Source organism: Eumetopias jubatus, unplaced genomic scaffold, assembly GCF_037043125.1.
Source record: "Eumetopias jubatus isolate StellerSeaLion01/CBP00866 unplaced genomic scaffold, mEumJub1_p1.0 scaffold_8, whole genome shotgun sequence".
Lineage (NCBI taxonomy): Eukaryota > Metazoa > Chordata > Mammalia > Carnivora > Otariidae > Eumetopias > Eumetopias jubatus.
The window spans coordinates 111,036,292-111,060,930 of NW_028274814.1; the positions used below are offsets into that span (position 1 = coordinate 111,036,292).

The 24,639-nt window shown below is 32.5% G+C and overlaps 1 protein-coding gene across 1 annotated transcript in view; it reads left to right on the top strand.

Moving 5' to 3' along the window:
- TMTC3 (transmembrane O-mannosyltransferase targeting cadherins 3) overlaps nt 1-24,639 on the top strand; it is a 52,381-nt gene that overhangs the window by 21,693 nt on the left and 6,049 nt on the right. Inside the window, exons 5-13 of the mRNA XM_028105512.2 lie at nt 841-956; nt 1,396-1,568; nt 7,040-7,292; nt 11,744-11,892; nt 13,729-13,849; nt 15,880-15,991; nt 20,236-20,339; nt 21,964-22,133; nt 23,739-23,965. Coding sequence (XP_027961313.1) covers nt 841-956; nt 1,396-1,568; nt 7,040-7,292; nt 11,744-11,892; nt 13,729-13,849; nt 15,880-15,991; nt 20,236-20,339; nt 21,964-22,133; nt 23,739-23,965 — 1,425 coding nt within the window. The remainder of the gene's footprint in view (nt 1-840; nt 957-1,395; nt 1,569-7,039; nt 7,293-11,743; nt 11,893-13,728; nt 13,850-15,879; nt 15,992-20,235; nt 20,340-21,963; nt 22,134-23,738; nt 23,966-24,639) is intronic.

Consider the following 24,639-nt stretch of genomic DNA (forward strand, 5'->3'; position numbering starts at 1 on the left):
TTTCTGTATTAAGCCAAATGACAAAGGAAAGTATATTAGATTCATAAATTGTTTTTTTATTTATATCTGGAATTAAGTCAATTATTTGAGTTATTACTTTGATTAATGTTCTTAATAAATAAACCTAAGGTCACACAATCATACTACAATGTATCTTTTAAACTGGAAAAGAATTGGAGATTATATTTTTCAATAGGAAAACTGAAACTCAGAAAAGTTGCCCAAAGTCACAAGGCAAGTTAGTAGTAGATCCAGAATTACCCTCACGATTCATTCTTCTTTAATCAAATTACTGCTGCTACTACTACTACTAGTAGATGTTTGCTTAAAGTTGATGAAGTAGGTTTTCTGTTTAAATAGAACTTATGAATATTCTATTGCAAATTTTTTAAAAGAATATTAAATTCTTACTGTGAACCTGTTTCAGTTTTTATACTTTTTTTTTTTAATAGATGCTCGTCTACTTTGCCCAGTAGTTTTCAGTTTCAGGTTTTTAATAAAACATAGATGTCTACATAATAAAGTATTTGTCTTCATTTCAAACTGATAGTTCATCAATCACAACACTCCAGCCTCTAAGTTTCTCTTCTCCACAGAAAGTTTTAGTACAAGTTATACATCTCAATGTTTTGTTTTGAGTGCATAAAGGAAAAATCACTTACAACATTTAAATACGTTTTAAAATATAAAGTATAGGTTAGTGGGAAATAACATAAATGTGAATATAGAATCACAAGTAAAGTTTTTTAGTAATGTGTAATAGTTGTCTAACTTAAAATATCTCTTTATGATATAAAATTGTTTTGTGTAGTTCCATATTTTTCTGTTCTTAAATTGCAGTATGGACTCCAATTGCCTTGACAGTGGTTTTAGTTGCTATTGCAACGTTGTGTAAAGAACAAGGAATAACAGTTGTAGGAATTTGCTGTGTGTATGAAGTATTTATTGCACAAGGGGTAAGGAGAAATATTTTTTTTGTTGCTATCACTTATCATACTTAAATTCTCTCATAATAAACTTGTTTTCTAAATGTGTCATTATGTAAATTGGTGTGTTTACCAAAAATGATACCAAAAAATTCGCAAGAAAGGAGCATGTTTTGTCCTACTATCCATTGAAAATTACTTAACATTTTTTAACTCGCTCAGTTTTTTAAGGACAACTCTTTGCATTTCAATAATGGAATCGTTAGGCAATTTGGAAATGTGTATACAGTAATATTGTAATTCAGTATTGGATAAGATTGGGCTCAGTTTTATTCATTATCAGTTCCACAAATTGCTCCATATTGATCTTATAATTATAGTCAATTTATATCTAATCTTACATTTTGAAAATACTGCATTGAAAACATTATAGTATATTGTTATTTAAAACTTTTTTTTCCTTTTGCAGTATACTTTGCCATTATTATGGACTACTGTCGGACAGTTTTTCCGTGGAAAGAGTAGTATTCCATTTTCTATGCTGCAGACACTAATAAAACTCATTGTTTTGATGTTCAGTACACTATTACTTGTTGTGATTAGAGTCCAGGTTATTCAGTCCCAACTTCCAGTATTCACCAGGTATGAAAGTCTGGTTCTTTTCTTTTTTTTTCATTCTTTCTTTCTTTAACTCTTGATGTTCATTGATTATAAATGTTTCAGAAAGTCTTTGATTTACGTTGAGGTTTTTTAACAGCTTTATTGAGGTATAATATTTTTTTTAAAACCTGCATATATTTATAATGTACAAATTAGTAGCTTTTGACCTATGTGTACACTCATGAAACCACCAGAATGAAAATAATGATTTTAACTTAATGATACAATGATTTTAACTTGATTGGTTAAGTGATAAGTCTTTTATATTCTTAGTGATTTTTATCTACTTGTTCTAATAATTATTGAGAGGAGGACGTTAAAATCTCTGACTGTAATTATAGATTTGTCTATTTCTCCTTATAGTTTTATCAATTTTTGCTTCATGTGAGTTCAAGCTCTATTATTAAGTACATAACATTTAGGATTGTGATTAAATGAGTTTCTTTATCCCTGAAAATACTTTATCCCTGGTCTTTACTCAGAAATTCACTTTATCTCCTTTTTCTTAGTGTTACATTGTTTTTCTTTTTCCATCATTTAACTTTTTATCTATCAATATATTTATATTTAAAGTTGACTTCTTGTAGGCTGCATAAAGTTGGGTCTTCCTTTTTTGTTTGGTCAGATTTTTTTTTTTTTTTTTAAGATTTTATTTATTTACTTGACAGAGAGGGAGCACAAGTAGGCAGAGCGGCAGGCAGAGGGAGAGGGAGAAACAAGCTCTCTGCTGAGCAGGGAGCCTGATACCCTGGGATCATGACCTGAGCCGAAGGCAGCCGCTTAACCGATTGAGCCACCTAGGTGCCCCAGATAGTATTTTTTAAATGACGTGTTTCAGCTGTTTATATTCAATGTGATTTTCATCTGGTACCATTTTTCTTTGTGACTAAAGGATTTTCTTTAACATTTCTTGACGTGTAGGTCTGCTGGTGCTGAATTGTTTTAGCTTTTATATATAAAAATATCTTTATTTTATCTTTGTTTTTGAAAAATATTTTGAATTCTGAGTGTAGAATTCCACATTGTTGTGCATTCAGCACTCTAATAATGTTGCTCTACTATTTTCTAGCTTGCAGTTTTCACTGAGATATCCTCTGTCATCTTTGTTTTTGTGCTTCTGTGTGTAGTGTGTCTTTTTCTGTATATCTACTTGTATTATTTTCTCTTTGTCATTGTTTCTTTATTTTTTTTAAATTGAGACATAATTGATATATAATACTATTAGTTTTAGGTATACAGTGTAATGATTTGATACATGTATATTGAGAAATGATTATCACTAATAAGTGTATTTAACGTCCATCCATCACCACACGTAATTACAAAAAAATCTTGTGATGAGAACTTTTAAGATCTATTTTCTTTGGAATTTTCAAATATACAATACAGTATCATTAATTCTAGTCACCTGCTGCATATTACTACCCTAGGACATATTTATCTTATAACAAAATTTGGGTGAAAGTGGTAAATGATACAAACTTCCAGTCACTGTTCTTTTATCTTCATGTGGCTTCTGCTTAGGTTAATTGAGCTTAGGATCTGTAGGTTTTACTTTATGTAAATTTTGGAAATTTTTTATCTATTACTTGAAATGTTTTTCTATTATCTTCTCCTTTTCTGGGACCCCAGTTACATGTATATTAAGCCTTTTGAAGTTGTCAGACTAATGCTCTTTCTATTCCTCTCCAAAAACTATTTCCCTGTTTTCGTTTTGGATACTTTCTTCTGCAATATATTCAAGTTCACTAATCTTTTTTCTGCAATGTCTAATCTGCCCTTAATTTTTTTCTAGTTCTTTTTTATTTCAGATATTGTTTCCATTTCTAGAAATTCTGTTTAAGCCTTTTTATGTTTCCTGTCTCTACATGTTCTAGTGCTTTAATTTCCTCATCTACTAATTTTATTGTATGTGTCATTTCTTAGTTTAGATTGAATAATTTTTCTTCTCATGGATTATATGTTTCTACTTCATATGCCAGGCAATTTTTTAATAGTTGTCATATATGTGCATTTTACTTTAATATATTACTATAAATATTTTAGAGCTTTGTTCTGGGAGGCATTTAAGTTATTTGAGAAATGTTTCATCTTCTAGCCATGCTTCTAATCTTTGATGAATGAGACCACAGCAGCATTTACAATAGGGCTAATTTTCTTCTGCTACTGACACAAGACCCTTCTGACTACTATATCTGATAGACTGATTTATGAGGATTTTCCTTCTGGCTACTGAGGAACTATTCCTACCTCTGTATGGTATTTGAGAATTTTTATCTAATTCTTTTGAGAGGTACTTTCCTAACTGCATTATTTTTCCTAGTGCTGCTATAACAGATTACCAGAACTGGATAGCTTAAAGCAGCAGAAATTTATTCTCTGTCAGTGCTGGAGGCCAGAAGTCGAAAATCAAGGGTTGGGCACAGTTGGTTCCTTCTGAAGACTCTCAAGAAGAATCTGTTCCATGCTTCTTTCCTAGTTTCTAGAGGTTGCTAGCAGTCTTTGGCATTCCCTCTTTCTTGTGTGTTTCTCTGTATTCTCTCTTTGTTTAAGAACACCGGTCATTAGATTTAGGGCTCACCCCAATCCAGTATGACCTAATCCTAGCTTAACTATTTACACTGGCAAAGAAATAGGTTTCCAAATAATGTCACGGTCTGAGGTTCTGGGTAGATATGAATGTTTGAGACACATGGTTCAACCCACTACACTGACCTTGTGTATTTCCTCACATACATATGCTGAACAGTTCTCATCAGTACTAAAAACTGGAGAGAGACCCTCTAGAGATAGTTCTGTTTCTCAGCAGCTTTCTTCTCTCTGGTATTCTGCCCACTGACTCTGGCCCCCTGGGTTTCTAGGGCTCCCAGTTCTGTCTTTGCAACCTAAGGATGGTACTAGGCTCCACTAGGTTCCCCCTCACTGCTCCACAGACTAAAATCTGTGTCTAGGTATTGAACTTTCTAGGTAGGGTTTCCCTTATTTGTTTTTCTTCCCTCAGGTATCATTGTCCTTCTTTGCCTGATGCTCAGTGTGTTAAGAAAAGTCTTATAATATCTTGCCCAGTTCTTTGCATTTAAAGCTAGAAGCAAAAGTTGCTGAATTTAACAATCTGCATCTTTTTTTCCTGCTCTGAAATTTAGCATTTTTCCATTTCACCTTACTCAGCTAAAATTTAAAATGAAATTTATATTAGTTCCTTATTCAATTATATTAAAGTATCTGGCATTAAATACAAGAATTTCTTTTTTTTTTTAACAAAAGGCCAAAATGTTGTTCGTGTGCTGTCCAGGATAGTGCATAGCTGGCCCTGGTTAGAATAAAATTTTATTCAGATAATTCTCTTACCTTAAACATTTTCTTTGTATCATTTTCCATATAATTATTCTTTTCAGTAGCATTTTTTTCTTTAAAGAATACTTTCTAATTTCATGAATTTTTACTTCCGAGTCTAGCCATGCTAAACTGAACAACTCATTTATTTTTTTTTTAAGATTTTATTTATTTGAGAGAGAATGAGAAAGAAAGAGAGAGCATGAGAGGGGGGGAGGGTCAGAGGGAGAAGCAGACTCCCTGCCGAGCAGGGAGCCCAATGTGGGACTTGATCCCAGGACTCCAGGATCATGACCTGAGCCAAAGGCAGTCGCTTAACCATCTGAGCCACCCAGGCACCCCTGAACAACTCATTTAAGTAGTAAGATATGTGAAATAGATTGAATTGTAAATATATACTTTATAGTTCCCTCTTCACCCTCAGTTTCAGTGTTATTGTTTTTATTATTCCTTTTAGAGAATTTCCATTGACTCTTTTTCATCTCCAGTTCTATAGTGTGAAAATGTGGTTTATAGGTAGAAATGTGTTTGTTTTGTGTATGTATTTGTGGATGGCTGTATGGAATACGTTACATCTAAATGATGTATTTTCCAAATAGAAGCATTTAAAAATATGTGTATATATACATTTTCTTCTATTACATTTCCCTATGAAGTTGACTATAATATTGTTTGACTTGCTTTGACATGTGTTCTTTCTCTATAGTACAGTTATTAAATTAGCTATTGTAAATAAACCATTATAAAAAATGAACCCTGAATAGTGGATTATAGGAAAAAAGCTTTGTATTCACTTCTGTTGGTTATTTGAGAATTCAAGTCCTGACTCAAGATTTATTATTTTTCATACATGTAGATATTCAAATATGAAGGTTTTTAAGATATTATTTGTTCAAATAGTATTTACTTTTTCTCAGCCATTTGAATTTTTAAGAAGACCAAGTCAAACAAATGTTAGGGGTTGATTTTTCTTAACTCATTTATTTTAAAATGAGAAATTGGGTTTTTAAAGGACTATATATTAACATAGCCAATAAAATTTTGAATGTAGCCTAAAAAAAATTTGAAGCTATTCATTTGAAATATACTTTAAAAAATGCTTTGACTATGATTTGCCTTAGTTTGCAGGAAACAGACTAAATTAATGAAATGTACATGTAATATATCATGGCCTGGACAAATATAAATTAGGATATAAGTTTATATTAGTATGTACGAGGAGAAAAAGTAGAACACAAAATGTTACATAGGCCTATACAGTTACTATTCTATACTGGAAATTTGGTTTTCACCTTCCTAAAAGTCTAAGCAAAAAGGAAAAATCATAGGTGATACAGTTTTCTCTGTCTGCAACAAAAGAAAAATATAGTAATTCTTTCTAGGAAGCATAATTTTTATTAGCATTTAGTGCCTTTTGAAAGAAGCCATCTTATGCAGAAAAAACATTGGTTAGTGTTCTCAGAAACTCATACATCACATACAGCAATGACACTTTTAAAACTTTTCTTTTTAGTTTTAACCAGGAAGTTATACTTCTGCAGAGTATCATAATATTATAGTGACTTGTCTGATTTATTCTAATAATAAACTAGAAATAGATAACCTAGTTGCCCTTTAAACAGTTTTTCATAGTTTGTCTCAACCTAGACGTTTCTTAAAGTTTAGACAGTTTGAACTCTAGTGAGGACTAAATACCTCTAGTGAGGTATTAGTAAAAAATATTTTGTCTTTCTGATAGCAGGAGGGGAAGAATGAAGGGGAGTAAGTCGGAGGGGGAGACGAACCATGAGAGACGATGGACTCTGAAAAATAAACTGAGGGTTCTAGAGGGGAGGTGGGTGGGGGGATGGGTTAGCCTGGTGATGGGTATTAAAGAGGGCACATTCTGCGTGGAGCACTGGGTGTTATGCACAAACAATGAATCATGGAACCTTACATCAAAAACTAATGATGTAATGTATGGTGATTAACATAATAAAAAAAATAAAATAAAATATTTTGTCTTTTTAATGAGATTATGTGTAAAATATTGCTTTTATTGTTCAGCGTTTTATTTATATGTTATATATTTTGTGTTTACAAGGTGCTTTAAATAACTTTTTTTTTCATTCTTTATACAGGTTTGATAACCCAGCTGCTGTAAGCCCAACTCCTACAAGGCAGCTAACTTTTAACTATCTCCTTCCTTTGAACGCTTGGCTTCTATTAAATCCTTCAGAACTCTGCTGTGATTGGACCATGGGAACAATACCACTTATAGAGTCATTTCTAGATATTCGAAATCTTGCCACATTTACTTTCTTTTGCTTTTTGGGGGCGTTGGGAGTATTCAGTCTTAGATACCCCGGTGATTCCTCCAAGACTGTTTTAATGGTAAGAAATTCCCTTAATTTCTCAGATGATGTAACATTCAGTTCATTTGGACACTGCCTTTAACTTGTCAAAGCATCTTCTTAGAAACAGCGTCTTTTTTTTGTTCAACATCAGCCTAATTTATTAACTTATTTTAGGCTATCCTAAAATTATATATCAGAATTCCATGTGCAGGCATAATTTGACATTCAGCATGTAAAGTAAAAACTGGTCATGAATTTCTTTGATTTAGTAGGAACTCTGAAACCATGAAGCATGCCTTTGGCATCATTTTCTTCTATTTCTTTACCCAAGTAGATTATACACTTTGAGGAAATAGATCATTGTTTTCTTGACACAGAGAAGAGTGTCCTGTAAGATAGGCAGCTAGAAATATATAGCTCTTTAGTTCTCATTAGCAGGATTTTCATTACTCCCCAAGTTATTTTTTACTTTGTTCAGAGAACTATGATTATTTACACAGTCTTGTTGTTTTTCTGAGGTGTATTTCTTTGTAATTTTCTTACTCTGCTGTCACTTCTTACTTGTAGCGGTTTTATTGTCTCTTCCTTTAAATTACTGAAGGCAGTAATAATCTTTAACATTTTCTTGAGCATTTGCTACATGCCAGAAAGTGTTTTTAATACTTTACAAATATTTCATATTGGCTGTAGCCACTAGGTTCATTTATTCAGTAAAAAGTTTTTCTTGTAGCCTATGTACCAGGCAGCCTTTTAGGCACTGAGGATATGATAAAAAGAAATACAAGGCCCCAATTACCAGGGCACTGGCATTTTGGAAAACTTTGAAGCTAATCTCTGAGATGTAGAGAAGATTGAAAAAATATAGTTTGAAGGAAAGATCATATTTACTATTTTTTAATCTGTTGAGTTTGAATAGCACTTGGTGCCTAGAGTTCAGAGGAGAGTCCTAAGCTTTACATAAAAATTTGATGGATTGGCATAGAGATAGTAATTGAAACCAGGATGAGAATAAGAAGGTCTGTGGAGAGGTTATATATACAGCAGCCTTTCTCAACTGGGGTTTTGTGACTTTTCTCAAAGATGGTAACCAGCTATTACCATTCCAAATACATAGAATAGAAGATAATTCATACACATAATGAATGCCTTAGAGTATTTGGTCTTAATTCTCCCTCAGAAAATAGTTGAAGGGGCTAGCTAGATAAAGTGAAAAGAGAAAAAACCTACAACTAGGTCTTGAAAAACAGTAGAGGAGAATAAACCTAAATAGGAGATAGACCAAGTGGATGGAAAGGTAGGTGAGTATTTCAAGAAAGATGGAATGGTTATCCCTAACAGATGCTGTTAGGCAGAAAAGTGAGATCAGTCATATTTGACCTATTTTAGGTGTATTAGTTACTTAATGAAATTTATTTCTGTGGAGAGATTCGATTAGATGAGGATATGAAGATTGGTAGTATAGATAACCTGAGGGGTAACTCAACTTTGAATATTTCGAAGGAGGAGACAAGCTTGAATTTATTACCACCTAAGTAAGAGAAGACTATGCCAGCTCGAAGCATAACAGACTGCTGATCTCATGTAGAGCTTGGAGGAAGCATAAAGATCTAGAATTAGTGGACCTTCAGAGGTAGAAGAATCACTTTCATTGAAGTACTCAGTTGGCTGACTTTTAGAAGCAAGGGATATCACTAATGGATTGACTTGCAAAAACCTCGTTGATTTGAAATGTTGATTGATTCGGTGGGATTAAAACCAGCTACTTACTACCTTGGCTGTAAAAGTGTTTTCCTAAGAATGTGGGAACTTGTTTTATACCTAAAGGACATAATGAATAGGTGAGGTAACTTAAAGATGTGTTGTCAAAGGAGATGTTAAATTTGGAGAGACAAGAGCATATTTGAATATGGATAGGAACGATACCCTTGATTAGAAAGTGGTCGAGTAAATGAAGGGATGGTTAATTGTGAGATTTGTGAGGAGCAGGGGCAATGTAGACCTCAGGTTTGGCCTGAGAAAGATGGAGACACACACGTTTTATGGTACAGAAAGGACGGAAATGACATCAATGTAGATGTTGGTAGTTTTAGTAGCAGGGAATTGAAGGAATTCTTGTTTTATGGCTTTAGTTTTCTCTGTAAGTTTGGAAGTGTGATCACCTGCTGAAAGTGACATGAATCAAAAGTTTGAGAAAAGTGAACTTAGAAATTCTGAGGAGTTTTAAAGATCAATTTGAAATTGATAATCATGAATTTACGATGATACTAATCTATTTTGCTTTGAGACTGTCTCTAGTAGTACTTTGCTGTTCATGTAAATACAAAGCAGATACGTGGTAGAATACATCCAAAGCTGAGGTTCTGCTAAAAGAAAGGAAAACTAAGGAACGGTGGGTGAATGTAAACTTTTGGCATATAAAATAATGATTTCTATAATATAAGCTGAATAAAAATAGAGAGGATGGTGCCAATGAAATAAGCAGAGATTTATATAAGTTTTATTTTATGTATATCAAAAGGAACAGTTATGGTCTTAGGTATAACTTCTTTAAGATAGTCCGAAACATGTTATGTTATATGGTGATGTTTTGTGAAGATCTCTGGAAGGGATAAGTAGAGCAAGGGAGTACCTGCTAAGTACCAGATACTGTGTTAAACACTTATTAAATAAAATGTCATATGTATCCTGACAGTATCATGTAAGTAGTTATTAATCCCAATTTATAAAGAAACACAAATTGGCAAGATGGTTGATTAGTTTACCTTATGTTACATAGGAAGTAAGAAATTCAACTGATTTGTTCCAAACTCTTAACTGGCACCTTTCCTTTTAAAGAGAGTTTTGTATCACTGAAGAAGGAACTTATGGTAGCCATAGTTAGCTAGGTGGGCATAAATTAATAGAGTGTATTAGAACTTTTGAGTAAATTAATCATTAGAGACATTCCTTTATCCAAGAACCAGTAGATTTTTTGTGTATGTAGTTTATGCATCAGTCCATCATACATCATTGAATGAATTTAATAACACTTTTAATTATTTCAAATAAAATTGCTTTAGAGCAGCCATGAATTAATAAAAAATATGTTTGCCTGTTTGGTTTTAGAAAAGGACTACAGGAATGCCTGGGTGGCTCAGTCGGTTAAGCATCTGACTCTTGGTTTTGGCTCAGGTCATAATCTCACAGGTCATGAGGTCAAGCCCCAAGTGGGGTCTCTGCTCAATGGGGGAGTCTGCTTGAAGATTCTCTCTCTGCCCCTCCCTAACTCTCTCTCTCTCTCTGAAATGAAATAAATCTTTAAAAAAATAAAAGGAAAGGACTACATATTTAGGAATATCTCTGTTTCACAGCTAGCCGGTTATTTTTATCAAGCACTCCTGGGAAATGGAAAATTAATTATGTATTCTTAATGTTTTACCTTTTTGATCAAAAAGAAAACATTAAAATTTCAGATATATAAATTAGTCTGATACTTAGTAGTTCAGTAGTGTTTTTCTTTAGATTCTTTATTTCTTCATTACAAGTCATTTATCATATATGGTGAAAGTATGTTTTTCAATGTGTATACATCTTTACATCTGTATTTTACTAATAAAGTATAATTAAGAGAAAACAATCTTTCATACTGTTAAAAGACTCTCAAACTTCTGAAGCTGAAGGAACAACTTGCATAGTTATTCATTTGGGTACTGTAAAACAAATCAGGGTAAGAAAATATGGAAGCAGATGCCCATAGAAACAGTTGTCCTAATAACAACCAACTTATTTCCTTTCACAAGTTATTTGTGCTAGTTGTTTGTATCCTGCCTTTTTAATGGCTTTATAGTCTGTAAACCATATGCTATCTCATTTTCAAAATGACAAAAATAATCTAAGCATTTTTATGATTTATTTCAATGTACAGTGTTAGAATTTTAGAAATTCTTATAGAATAAAAGACTACTGTTTAAAGGGGGCAGTTTTATTTTTATACTTATGCTAAGCCTCTATTAAATGTATATGACTCATCAGAGTATTATGCAAAAGAATGCTGGAGTACAGATGTAGTAGTCTACTATCTTGTCTAAAGGATGGTATGAATACTTAAAATAATAAAAATATAAAAACTGGCATGATTGGCTGTTTTGTCCCCCATTACAGTTTTGTTAAAATCTGTTAACATCTCTGTCAGTGTATTTTTACCACACAAACATAAGTTGTATGTATAAAAATTAATAGTCTTATTTTAGATATATTTTGAAAAAATATTTAATTGGATAGCCCTAATTAGAAGTCCTAGTTTGATCTCACCTTGGTGACATACATCCTGATGTTGGTTGTTACCGTCCCTAAGTTGCCATCTTTATGTTTAAATTAGTATTATTTATAGTATTATTAAAAACGGTCCACCAATACATTATTCAAATTAAATGATAAAATATTTGGGTTTAACTTTTGAGTGTCCGTATATTTTTTTAACTTATTAAAATATCTTATTTTTCTTTATAGGCACTTTGTTTGATGGCATTACCATTTATTCCTGCATCGAACCTTTTTTTCCCAGTTGGATTTGTTGTTGCCGAGCGAGTATTGTATGTTCCTAGCATGGGGTTCTGTATTTTGGTAGCCCATGGATGGCAGAAAATATCAAACAAAAGGTGAATTAAAATGTTAGTTCATTTAATGCTTACTGACTATAGAATTAAGCGTGATGCATTTAAGTATTTAAAATGTTTAGTTCAGTTATATAAGTCCTACTTTTATACCTTTTTTATTTTTCATCTTGATCGTCTCCTCATTTTTCTGTAATTCAGGTTAGGAAAATTCCATAGCACCCACTTCATTCTATGTTCTTATTATTATCAATATAATTTTATTGTACAGCCTGCAACGTAAGAAACTTTGAGTCAGACCCAAATGAAAACAAGGATATTGTTGAGACTAGAGTTAGAAATGACCATTGCCACTTCGATATGCAATGAGCTAAGATGTAGTCTTCTTACTTGAGTCATATTGCGTTAATATATATAAATGCATATAGTAAGCAATTTATAATTTCTTGATTATCATCACTATCTGCATCATAACCACCATGTCCTAGTTGCCTTAAACTAACAATTTAGGAACAGAATAGTCACACTGTATATATGCAAGAAATGGCCACTGACTGCTTTCTCACTTTCCAGTCATCCTTCGACCCATAGCATTCTGACTTGTCTCTACATCATTGCCTCCTAGTAGCTAAATCCAGTCAGTGCTTGTATTTCAAATTTATTTCCCTGGTGTCTGTAAAAAGTCTCTTTCCTAATTCTCTTCCATGTCTGCTCATTGCTGCTCAGTCCCATCTCAGAGTCTTCTTGCTATACTTGCTCTTTAAATATTTTTTATTTGCCAGAGTTTTACTCAGCCATTTTTCTCACACTGCATATTCTCCCTGGATGATCTCATTCATGTCTACAATTTTCACTAACATCTACCAGGCCTTTTCTCTTAACTTCTACCCATATATCCAATTTTAATCAGTACCAATTTTTGAGTGTTTACCATATGCCAAGAGCCAATGTAGACCCTTTAGATTTGTTTTATTTAATCTAATATTCCTTAACTCTTTTGTGCACATTTGAAAATTAAAGCTTACTTAAATCAGGTTACCTCGAGATCACACAGCTAGTAAACAGTAGAATTTTGATTCAGATTTATATCTGACTGCTTCCAGTGTCCATGCTTTTTTTCCTTTCCTTTCCTTTTTCCTTTCCTTTCCTTAGGCTCCATGGTCCATGTTCTTTCTGATCCAGTGGATCTCTCAAAGAATCCAGTGGATCTCTCAAAATGAAAGAAGTTGAACTGGGTTACTAAGACAAAAACATAGACTCAGAGAACATTAGTACTAAATGAGACCATAGGGATAATTGAAGTATAACCTTCTTATAGATGAGGAATTGAGTCCCAAATAATTAGCCTAAAGCTGTATAAGTAATTTGTATCTATTTCATAAAGAGTTTTACTATGACTTGTAATAAATAATTCTAGCTTTAAAATATGAAATTATTCTAAGAATGTCATGATAACCTGTGGTATAGATGCAATCTGTAAGCCACCTTTTTTTTAATATAGCCAATGACAAGATTGACCCTTGATAAACACAAAAATATTCAAATTTTAAGTAAAGGCCCCAAAAAGGAAAAGTCACAGTTAAAAATTGGTTTGTCAGCTTTTTGCCATTATATGTAAACAGAGTTTTTGAAATAGAGGCAAATATTGGAATTTAATATCATTAAAAGACTGAAGTAGAAGGTAGTATGCATATTTAATTTTTTTGGTGGTGTTCCCTTTGAAGTTAGACGATTATTAGAACAATCCTCATTCCTTAAAATAAACTCAAAAGATGATATTAGGGGTATTTAGCATACTTTTTACCTCTATTCTAAAAGATAAAATGCTTCTGGTGATGTAGACAATGGTTTTTTTTGTTTTGCTTTTTTTCTCTTAAACAGTGTATTAAAAAAGTTATCCTGGGTTTGTCTGTCTATGGTGATATTCACTCATGCCTTAAAAACACTCCACAGAAATTGGGATTGGGAGTCTGAATATACATTGTTTATGTCAGCCTTGAAGGTAAAGTATGATCCAGAATGACAGGAAAGTATGTTATTAATGATTTCTTATAGTTATGTCTAAGATGTTTTCACATTTAATTAGACATTTTACTGTCAATTTTAAGTACTTCTCCAAAAGATTAGTAAAAATGATTTTTCTTTTAGTAATATATACCATAACCAGTGCTTTGAATTATATTTAATTGGTATGTCTGTGGCATATATGAATAATTCTCTAAATGCTATACGGTTGTTAGACGCTCAAATGATAATAAAATGTTTAAATAAGAATACTATATATAGTTCATAGTTCTGAAGGCAAACTTTTGTTTTATAACCTTTTAACGTCTCTAAAATCAGAATAAATCTTACAGTGAGAGGCATCTTACAATTCTGTAGAATTGTAATTTTGTTTTGTTTTGTTTTAGGTAAGTTCTATTCTGAAGGCTTTTTTGTTTTCTTAATGGTGAGTCTTAGAATTGATGGCATCTTAGAATCAATGAAATAAAATACATAACAAAAAATGGCATCCTACTATGTGGAAGATAACCAAGGTTACAATACTGTAGGAAAGATAGGAACAGGCAGAAAGTAGTAATAAAGCATTTCTATCAAATGGACAACATATAGGAATAATGTCTTTTTAAAAATCATAAATTTGGTTTCTGTATGTTATAAGCAATGATTTTTTTTCAGGTGCTTCTCTTTACAACTCTAAATTCTTAACTTCCTTTAGGCTATTTCTGTACTCCCCATTGCTTAGCTTTATTGGAATACTGCCTCATTCCAGTAGTCTTATGTGACTTTTTGACTTGCATCAACTTAAGATCACATGACTATCCTTTTGTCTCATTCAGTAACTCCACTCCCTCTAGCTCAGAAGTCTGTAAACAAAAGAGACCTCATTACTATTCTTCTTAATCTGCAGTCCTGGAATACCAATGGAGCCCCCTAATTTTCAAGAATTTTGCTTATATTTATTCCTAGAACAATCTCAAAACCACAGCCCCACTCGTTGAGGCTAGTTCCTTGGCCAGGTACCATCCTGTCCCTGCAGGAATATCATGTCCATCTGTGAACTCTTAAAGCACAGATTAATTTAGAACTTTAATCCCAGGTTTCCCATTACCATAATGGACTACATAAATAGCTTTATAACAAGCCTAAAAATAAGTAATCAGAGAAATGTTAAACATATTCTCATGTTCAGATGCCTTTTCTCCCAAAAGAATACAGATCATAGAGCAGGAGTTTTCAAACAGCACGATGAAGTTTTTTTGTTTGTTTTGTTTTGTTTTGTTTTAGGTAAGTTCTATGCCCAGTGTGAGGCTTGAACTCATGACCCCGAGTTCAAGAGTTGCATACTCTACTGACTAAGCCAGCCAAGCACCCCATGATGCTTTGATCAAATAAAATTTTTAGTAAAATTCTAATAAATCAAATAGATAAAATCAGATTGCTGTGGTTTTAGTATGTTTATGTAAAAGGGAGGAGAGTAAATTTGGTGAAACACTTCATTTGGCTCCTTTCTCATCTCCAGGGATACCTCTGTGGAACACTCCATTCCTAATAATACACCAAACAAATATCTTTGTTAATTGGAGGTATATATACAAATTTTTCTTTTCTGAGAGAAAATCTGAATTATTTTTTCAAGTTTTATTGAGATATAATTGACATATAACTTTGTATTAGTATAAGGTGTACAACATAATGATATCTGTATATATTACAAAACAGTTACAGTAAGTTAACTTCTATCACCTCACATAGGTACAATTTTTTTCTTTTAATGAGAATTTCGAAGATCTCTCTTAGCAACTTTCAAATATACATTACAGTGTTGTTAACTATAGTCACCATGCTGTACATTATATTCACAGAACTTATTTGTTTTATAACTGAAAGCTTGTGTCTTTGAGCACCTCACCCATTCATGGATTCCTCTGTGGAACACTCCATTCCTTATGATAGACCAAATAAATAACTGTTAATTGGAGTTGTATTTTTTAATTGTAATTAATTTCTATCTATGCTTATGTATTGAAGGTAAATAAAAATAATGCCAAATTATGGAATAATGTGGGTCATGCTCTGGAAAATGAAAAGAACTTTGAGAGAGCTTTGAAATACTTCTTACAGGCTACCCATGTTCAGCCAGGTAAGCATTATTAATTAATAAAACTATTTGAATAGCTTCTTTTTAAAAACTTGATTATATTTGGGGATAATGAGCTAGAGTTTTTCATTTCAAACTTCATTCCAGGTGATATGAATACTATAGTGTTTGATGATGCTTGTTTTGAATTAGATTATATATTAGAACTACTTAGACATTTAAGGAATTTTTTTTTTTTTAACAGCAGAATTGGGTGGTACTCATAAGCAGTTTTGGTGGAATGATAGATGCAAAAGCCTGATAGGAGTGTGTTCAGGAGAGTGGGGGAAGAATAATTGGAGACAGTTGGTATTGAAAACTCTTAAAGAGTGTCAATAGGAAATGGTGGTATTGGTGGGAATGGAGTCAAGAGAAGGTAAGTAGGATGATAGGGATTTTTTGTTTTCAGTTTTAAGGTAGGAAAAACAAAGCATATGTGCAGCTAATCCACTGAGGCTGGGAAAAGTGATAATTCAAGATGGGGAGACAAATTACTGGATCATTGTCCTTAAATAGATGAGAAGAGATAAATAGAATTTGGTGCACAAGGACGTCATTCAGTCATAGAATAGTTAACGTATAGTAACAAGGAAGGCAAAGTACATAGATGTGGATATAGGCAATCGAATAGATCACCTGGAGGAAGTTTCTGAAAATTGCCTTCTGTTTTGCTTCTGTTTTCTCATTGAAATAGAAAGAGTCATCAGAGAGTGAGGGAAGGGGTCAAAGTTCTGGAGATCTAAGAACAGGAGAGGGTGTGAGGTAGCTAACTAGGACAGTGCTTCACAAACTTGAATGTGCCCGTGAATCACACGGAAATGTTATAATGCACGTTCTGATGGATAGAGGTTTAGAATAGAACCTGAAGTTCAGCATTTCTGAGTTCCCAAGTGATGCTTAGCCCATGGATCACACTTTTGGAAACAAGATATAGGAAAGTGTGTAGACTAGGAAAATGTAAAATTGCCAAGCAGTTTTAACACCATACTTGAGGTTAGGAATACTTTATTTAAATTTAAACTAGTTTATGTACGTACATGCTTTTCTCTTATTACTTTACAGCTGAAATGGCCCAGGCAAGGAGAATTCCATTAAACAGGATTAGGGCTTTTTAAAATGTGTTATTACTAAACAAGAAACAGATAAGGGAATGATTATAATGGATGAAGAATCTAAGTTAAGAAGGGAGGTGAGGCAGGGTTATAGGATCAGTGATTTTAGATCTGAAGAATTGTTGGTATCTGAGTAGGATCTAGCTAGAGCATCAGTATTTTTCAAGAGGAATACTATTGGCATTTTGAGTGTATAGAAATGTATTTCAGGATATGTCCCAAACATGGTCCCCATCCACCAAATGCCATCATTACTTTCCATTCAGAATGATGACCAAAAGGTACTCCCCCACCCCTCAACACACACGCATCCCACACCCCGGTCACATTTCTAAATATCCTCAGAGGAGTGGGGAGTGGCAAGCAATACCCACTATCTGTCTATTAGATATGAACTGTGGTCATTGAACTAACTAGTTAAAGGAAGATGGAGGTGAAAATCATTGGAAGAAAGGATATCAAAGGCCAAGTATTAGAAAATTTGTCTTTGTGGATTTTGAAATCACTAAGAATTATGAGAACCATGAAGAGCCAGGAACTTAGACTCAGAGAATAGTGACTGCAGTAAAGGATAGTCAATTATAATAGAGTTAATGACCTGAAATTCAGAGACTAGTGATTTTAAGAAGGAGCAAGAGTTGTCTGGAAGTGTTAAAGATCACCAAGGACAGCTACTCTTCCTCCAGGCCCAGTGTTGGAAAGAATAAGAAAAAGAACACGGTCATGACTTGGATGAGCTACATGTAAAAAACCACATCCCCAAGGCGAAGCCAAATTTCAGTTAGAGAAAGGTGAAGAGAAAGTTGTAGAAATAAAACGGATTTCAGTTTTATCTTCCCTAGCTCTTTATGTCGTTAGTTTTTTTTGAAGTATAGAGTACATATCCTTGGCTTCCTCACCTCTTTGCCTTTGTTCATGTTCTTCCTTGAGCCTAGAATTCCTCCCTTCTCCCTTGCCATCTACCTTTTATCATAACCTATCCATCTTTTACAACCTATCTCACGTGGCTTCTCTTTAATAAACCTTGCTATCTCTCCAATTAGAAGCAAATATTATTAATCTTTAAAAACTCTTACAAGTTCTATATCTTTCCTATGAAATTTATAACTCTGTTTAATACTGTATTGGATTTATTTGAATATTTATCAAAAATATGTATTTAAGGGGCACCTGAGTGGCTCAATCAGTTAAGCATCTGCTTTCAGCTCAGGTCATGATCCCAGGGTCCTGGGATTGAGCCCCGCGTCGGGCTCCCTGCTTGGCAGGAAGCCTGCTTCTCCCTCTCCCTCTGCTGCTCCCCCTGCTTGTGTTCTCTCTCGCAAATAAATTTTAAGAACCTGATTCCAGTGGGTATTAATTTGCCTTGTCTTTCATCCAAATAGATAACCTCTTTCTTTTCTAAGATTTGTTGGGGCTGATATCAGTGACATTTTAAATACTTCGCTGATAATTTTATCTAAACTTCCAATTTCTTTGTTCTTTCCTTAGGTTAAATTTCTTACTTTATAATTAATTTTTTCAGGTTCTTAGTTTTATTTAAGTAGCTTTCTGATCTCTATAATAAATGGTAAAGATTTATCTGATGTTAAAAAAAACTGAGCTATGTAAGAGCAAAGACTACTCTTTTTCTACACACTTGGTAATACAGTGAACTTCAGCCTTGGCTCTACATCAGAACTGCCTTTGAAACTTTTTAAAAACACTTATGCAGGTCCTGTTTCTAAGGATTCTATTTTGCTAGAGCTAGGTGGCGCTAAGGTTATCTGAATTTTTAAAATTTGTAAGTATCCAGATTTGCAGCTAAGATTGGGAATGGTTTGCCCAAGCAATTTTTTTTCCTTTTTTTTTTTTCCTTGACCTCTTCTGAAACACCATGAGACTCAGCAATACGTCAACAAAAACTCAACAAATCAAAAATCAAAAAATCAGTAACAACAAAAAAAAATCAACCCTTTCTTCCCAAGCTTGTCTCTGAATTCTCTAACCAAACCTGTACTGCATGTGACAGTTTCTGTTCAGTGCACACAATTACCAGCCTGAAATATAATGCAGCAAGATCTTAGGACTGTTACTCTCCTCCTAGGGCAATGCCTAAGATATATATGCTTGGCTCCTATGTGTCCTAGGATTTGCAGGCAGAGAATTATTCCACAGTTGGCAAAATCATTGGTGTCACAGGCAGGTAGTAATTGTCTCTTCTCTGTTAGAGATTCATGTATGTTCAGTAAAATTTGTCTGATTTAAGATCTACCATCTTTCTGTCTTTATTCCAAACCTTTGAAATAGTTACTAGGAAATGTGTCCTAAAAGTAGTGTGCAATGAATCCGAATACTAACATCTTTCTTATTTAAATAGTGTATTTTTCTGTTCCTGAAAAAATTTGCTGAGAATTTGATTCTCCATATCAGAAAATTACACAGAAGTTTCAGACATACTGATAGTAACACAACCTTTTTAAAAGGTTTAAAAAACATAAAGGTTTAAAAAAAAAAGCATAAATAGGTAGGAATTTATCATTTAAGAGAGATGGGCTGCTGCATCTTAAGTAATACTGGAGAATCCTGGTATTATAGTTGCATTCCATCCACATTCACAAAAATTTTAAATAAAATCACAGGTTTTTTTTACAGTCTCTTTGCCTGTGTCCCACCATGGTGCATATTTGTTAGTTACAACACTGGAAATACTTCTAGGAATCATGATGCTCTTTTTCGCTTGTAGATCTTTTCACTTTTAGAGTTGAGCCATACTTTTTGAGTGAATTCCAGAGTTATGCAATCAAGGAAATGGAAGCAAGCCATAGTATAGTATAGTAAATCTAGTGAAGAGAAATAATACAAATTTCTTTATTATCTCTATATCTCTTGTCAGGTCTTAGCCTTTCAAGGATCCATTCAAATAGTTTTTTTCCTGTCATATGTGTATATTCTGTCCTTACAGTATTAAATAATTTTGTAGTGTAGCATTGATCATAAATTATAATAAATTGTGTTTAAAAGAACTTTAAAGAGGATGCAGGATCTGTTGACTGCTTTTGCATTTTTTTGCCTAGTGGTTTTGTTGCTAGAAACATGTAGTTTATATTGAATACTATTTAGTATATTTGCCAACAAATGATTTTTTTTTAATTTTAGATGATATTGGTGCCCACATGAATGTAGGAAGAACTTACAAAAATTTAAATAGAACCAAAGAAGCTGAAGAATCTTACATGATGGCTAAGTCACTGATGCCCCAAGTAAGTTGTCATAATTTATTATTGTGTTATATCCACTGTATGTCCACACTGAATAGAATTACCTAGATGGAAAATCCTTATCTTTAATTTGTTGACATAAAAATAAAATATCCAATAAACCATTTATTACTACAAGGGTTTTTTTTTAAGTTTTTATTTAAGTTCCAGTTAACACTGTAATATTTAGTTTCAGGTGTATAATATAGTGATTCAGCACTTAAATACAAGTGCACTTCTTAATCCCCAGTGCCTGTTTCACCCATCTCTCCCCCCATCAGGCCTCCCCTCTGGTAGCCATTTGTTCTCTATATTTAAGAGTCTGTTTCTTGGTTGGTCTTTCTTTTTTTTTTCCCCTTTGCTAATTTGTTTTGTTTCTTAAATTCCACATATGAGTGAGATCATATGGTATTCGTCTTTCTCTGACTTACTTCACTTAGCATAATACTACAAGTTTTATAAAGGATTACATTTACTTTTCTAACTCAAATTTTCTGTAGAGTATGTTTAAAAAGTTTTATAAAGTTATGAATTTTAGATATCCTTGATTAGAAGTTATCAGTGAATTAAATGACCTTAAAAAGAATTTTATATATGTACATTAAGCACTAAATTCAGCATTATTCCTCTCAAAAGATAAATGAATAAAGCAAAGTAATAAAATGAATGGATACATCTCTGTTGCTGTATGGTGTTCAGTTGTTACAATGACACAAGCACAAGATTCATTGGATATTACAGTATAATGGCTTTTCGGCCTTTTGGCTAAGATCAAGTGATATTACAGTATAGCCTGGAAGTTGGAAAGCCAGATCCTGGCCTTGACCAGCTATGCTTCATCAGAAAAGATAGTTTACCCTGCACTACAGTTTTCTCCATGGTAGTATATCTTAATATTATATTAATAATAATGATAATATTAAAATGAGTGGATGTAGTTTGATAAATGTTTTAAAGACAAAGTTGGACCACATGATATCTTAAGCACTATTTCAGTCATAAGATTCTAAAGTTAAATTGTGTTCAATATAAAATTTATCAGACACAGTTTATTATTTTCACTGAAAATTTGGGTCTATGTATATTTTATAACCTTTGCTTAACCTGAATAATCAGTTAATAAGAGCATTTTATTTCCTAACTCTACCAGACAAGTGAGGCTTTAGTATAACTCTGAGTAAAATTAACCACCCTATTGTCACAACCAGGAAATATTTTGCTGACAGCATGGAAGTTGACATGGTGTAACAAATACACTAGAGTGAAGGGAAGGAGACCTGAGTTCTTTCTATTCTGGGTCTGATGCAAATATATTAACAGACCTTAGCCTCAAGAGTTTAGATTTATAGGACTTTATAAAATGATTCAAATAAATAAAATCTAACAATATTCTGTTGAGCTAGCATGAATGAAAAATATATCCTTTAATGCCACAAAGTATTAATTATTTTATTTACATTTTGTAAATACTGTAGGTGCTTTCACATTTTTATGACTTAATTTTAATTTGGCAATAAAACTAGTACCATAACCTTTATATGTCATGTATATTTTAAGTAAGCCACTAGGAATACTTATTTTTTATTTTATTTGGTACTGAAATATCAAATTATGTTCTTCTGAACAGATTATTCCTGGTAAAAAATATGCAGCCAGAATTGCCCCTAACCACCTAAATGTTTATATTAATCTGGCCAATCTTATTCGAGCAAATGAGTCCCGCCTGGAAGAAGCAGATCAGCTGTACCGACAAGCAATAAGCATGAGACCTGACTTCAAGCAGGCTTATATTAGCAGGTATTGTAGTTCTCTTTAAGCTGTCATAGAAAATTAAAGCTGCATCTGCATGTACATTTTGACTATCTGAACTAAATTGGCTTTTTTTTCTTTTAATAATCTTAGCAACCAAGAATATAGAAACATAGCCTAGTTTAGACTTAATGATCAAATTTAATTGATATAATTTGAAATTGGCAACAGTCTGTAACATGTAGTGGTAAACTTAGGTTTTATACGAAAGAAAGGGTAGAAACTCCTTTTTAGTTTCATCTGCTTCTTATGGTCACATTAATTTTTACTTAAAACACCTGAAACCTACATTTTATGATAATTACTTCTAATATCCAACTCTCAAGAGCTTTCTGACAATTGACTGGTTATTTTTGCTTTTTACCAAAAAGAAACTTTTTAGTTGTCAGTAAAAAAAAAACTTTTGGCATCACATGTTAGAACTTAATATATTATTTTCCCATGTAAGGATTATCATTTGTATTATACTTGAGAAAAATTATATGTTAAACTTCATGTTGTAGCCTGGCCAAAAACGTAATCATAATTTATAATATTGCTCCTGTGGGGAAAATGCATTCAGAAATCAGTAAGTTTTTGAGATAAAATCTGTTCATAAGTTGGAGGCTGTCTTTGTTCAGCCTTATCCGGTAGTTGTTGAAATTAGCTAAGTTTAGTGGGGTTGCATATGTAAATAAAACCTGTGATGTGTTAATCTATGAAGAATTATTCAGTAATCTGCATTTAAAAAAAGCATTTTGGACAAACACATTCCAGAAGTTGCTTTAATTGAGAATATAGTAGTTCATTTGATTTCATTCCTATGCTAATACTTAAGGAGATAATAGGATCATAATAAAAGTAACTCTCCTATCACTAATCAAATTGATTTGCACATGACTTTTTTAAGCTTTCTAACAGGAAATAGAAGCATATTAGAGATTTGTAAAATGGTTTTTAAACTGTGATCCTCAGTTCCAGATGTGTTCCTAATAGCTTTCTGCTGGTCACACAAGTACCCTCCAACCCTTACCCAATCAGCTTTTTAAATTCTTTTTTTGTTGTTGTTTTGGGGAATTTTTTGTTTTGTTTTAATGACTGGCCATTTTGTAAAAATACATTGTAGAAGAGTGAATTTATGTAAGAAAAGGCAAAATTTTCAAATGTTCTGCTCTTTATAAATGAGACTTAAAACATAGATTTGCATACTGGAATTTCCCCATCACCACTGTATTTATATTCATTCTTCAAATGCTACTTGATCTCCTGAAAAATTGCTCCCATTCTTTTGTCATTTTTCTGATGTAGTCTGCCTTCTTTCAAGATGTACATAAAGAATATATTTTCTCTATCCCCCTTTATTGGATGCCTCCTCATATCTTACCCTTTAAAGGTCTTTCTCTAATAAATATTTGAAAACATAACCAAATTTGCTAAACTAATGAGTTCAGGTTTGAGGACATATTCAGATAGTTATTTTTGAGAGAAAACTTTAAAAGCTTGGGTTAAAAGGAAAGAAAGCTGTATGTGGAAAAGCTTAAAACTTGTGAAAAATAATGTCTACAAATTGACATGGTAATGTGAGTAAAGCTTGTGTTTGATTTTTTTCCACAGAGGAGAATTGCTTTTAAAAATGAATAAACCTCTCAAAGCAAAAGAAGCATATCTTAAAGCACTAGAGCTGGACAGAAATAATGCAGATCTTTGGTACAACTTGGCAATTGTTCATATTGAACTTAAAGAACCAAATGAAGCCCTAAAAAATTTTAATCATGCTTTAGAACTAAATCCAAAGCATAAACTAGCATTATTCAATTCTGCTATATTAATGCAGGAATCAGGTATGTTTTCTCAAAATGTTTCTATATTTAAACATATTGTTTGAAATATAATAAAATCTGAACTTACATTACCTGAGGCAAATGTTTTATGAGTGGATAGTTTGTATCAAAATTGTACATAAATTATTTCTAAGAATATTTAAAATACTTGAAGTATGATTTTCAAGTAATATGCTCTAACATAATTGTTAGTTCTTTGGGGATATGTTAAGACTGTTTTTCAGGTAGTCTATTAAGCAGTGCCTTTTTAATGTATTTTGTCATTTTATATACAGAAATAATCTCTTACATATATATATTACACCATATCCAAATAATCAGAACTTGCAAAATTTTTTATATAATTATTTCTGGGGAGACAAGAGCATTATATGTTTTAGGAAAAAAACGTATTTTCTCTTGATTTGTATGACCAAGTGCTTTTGGTATCATTTTATATCTAGTTTTATTTTCTGAGATATTATTGTAATTTCCTGTAATTTAACAAAACTAAATTATTCATGACAATAAATTAGGATCTTTGATGTATGGGTATTTTAGTACCGCAACAGAGGGTGATACATATAATTTATAATCTTAATTTTTAGTTTGGAAAAAAATCTACATTTACATTTTGTAGTTAAATCTTAGATACTTTTCAAAACATTTTACAAAAAAAATCATAAAATCATAGT